The sequence below is a fragment of the Buceros rhinoceros genome, unplaced genomic scaffold (genome assembly GCF_000710305.1).
Source record: "Buceros rhinoceros silvestris isolate BGI_N320 unplaced genomic scaffold, ASM71030v1 scaffold18912, whole genome shotgun sequence".
NCBI lineage: Eukaryota > Metazoa > Chordata > Aves > Bucerotiformes > Bucerotidae > Buceros > Buceros rhinoceros.
Genome location: NW_010398510.1, coordinates 6,374 through 6,856, shown reverse-complemented (window position 1 = coordinate 6,856; position 483 = coordinate 6,374). Strand labels below are relative to the sequence as shown.

The 483-nt window shown below is 57.1% G+C and overlaps 1 protein-coding gene across 1 annotated transcript in view; it reads left to right on the top strand.

The window, feature by feature from the left end:
* The window catches only part of ARHGEF16 (Rho guanine nucleotide exchange factor (GEF) 16), an 8,192-nt gene that overhangs the window by 3,755 nt on the left and 3,954 nt on the right, over positions 1-483 (top strand). Inside the window, exon 5 of the mRNA XM_010131141.1 lies at positions 350-424. Coding sequence (XP_010129443.1) covers positions 350-424 — 75 coding nt within the window. The remainder of the gene's footprint in view (positions 1-349; positions 425-483) is intronic.

Here is a 483-nt window from a genome sequence, read left to right as displayed (position 1 = left end):
GCGTACGACTCCTGGCCCAAGCTGCTGGAACAGCAAAGCCATGGGAGTTTGAAGTTCCAGTAGCTTCTCCCAGTCTGTAATGGTCTGCAGGGGTGAGGGCCAGGGTCTGCCCGGTGCGCAGGGTGGCAGTGATGGTCAGGCACGTATCTGATGTGAAAGCTCCAGCAGAAAACATGTTCACAGCTACCAGCACTGTTAACCCTTGCTTTAACCATGTGCCAGTGCTGCTGCCAGGCTGACTGCTGGGAACGGCTCCAGCGTGGGTCGCATCCGGAAACCCCAGGGGAGCGGCTGAGGCACAGGTCTCTGTCTTGCAATGTCACTAAAGCGTCTTATCTTGAAATTCTAGACTGTCTGTCAAAAAACAAAAGCATGTACTGCAGCGTATGGAGCTGCCACCAGGGCCCTGAAAGCCATCAGCAAGGTGAGGCTTGGCTGCCAGCCCTGCCCCTTTCCTCCCCCCCGCCACCTACGCACCCTCTC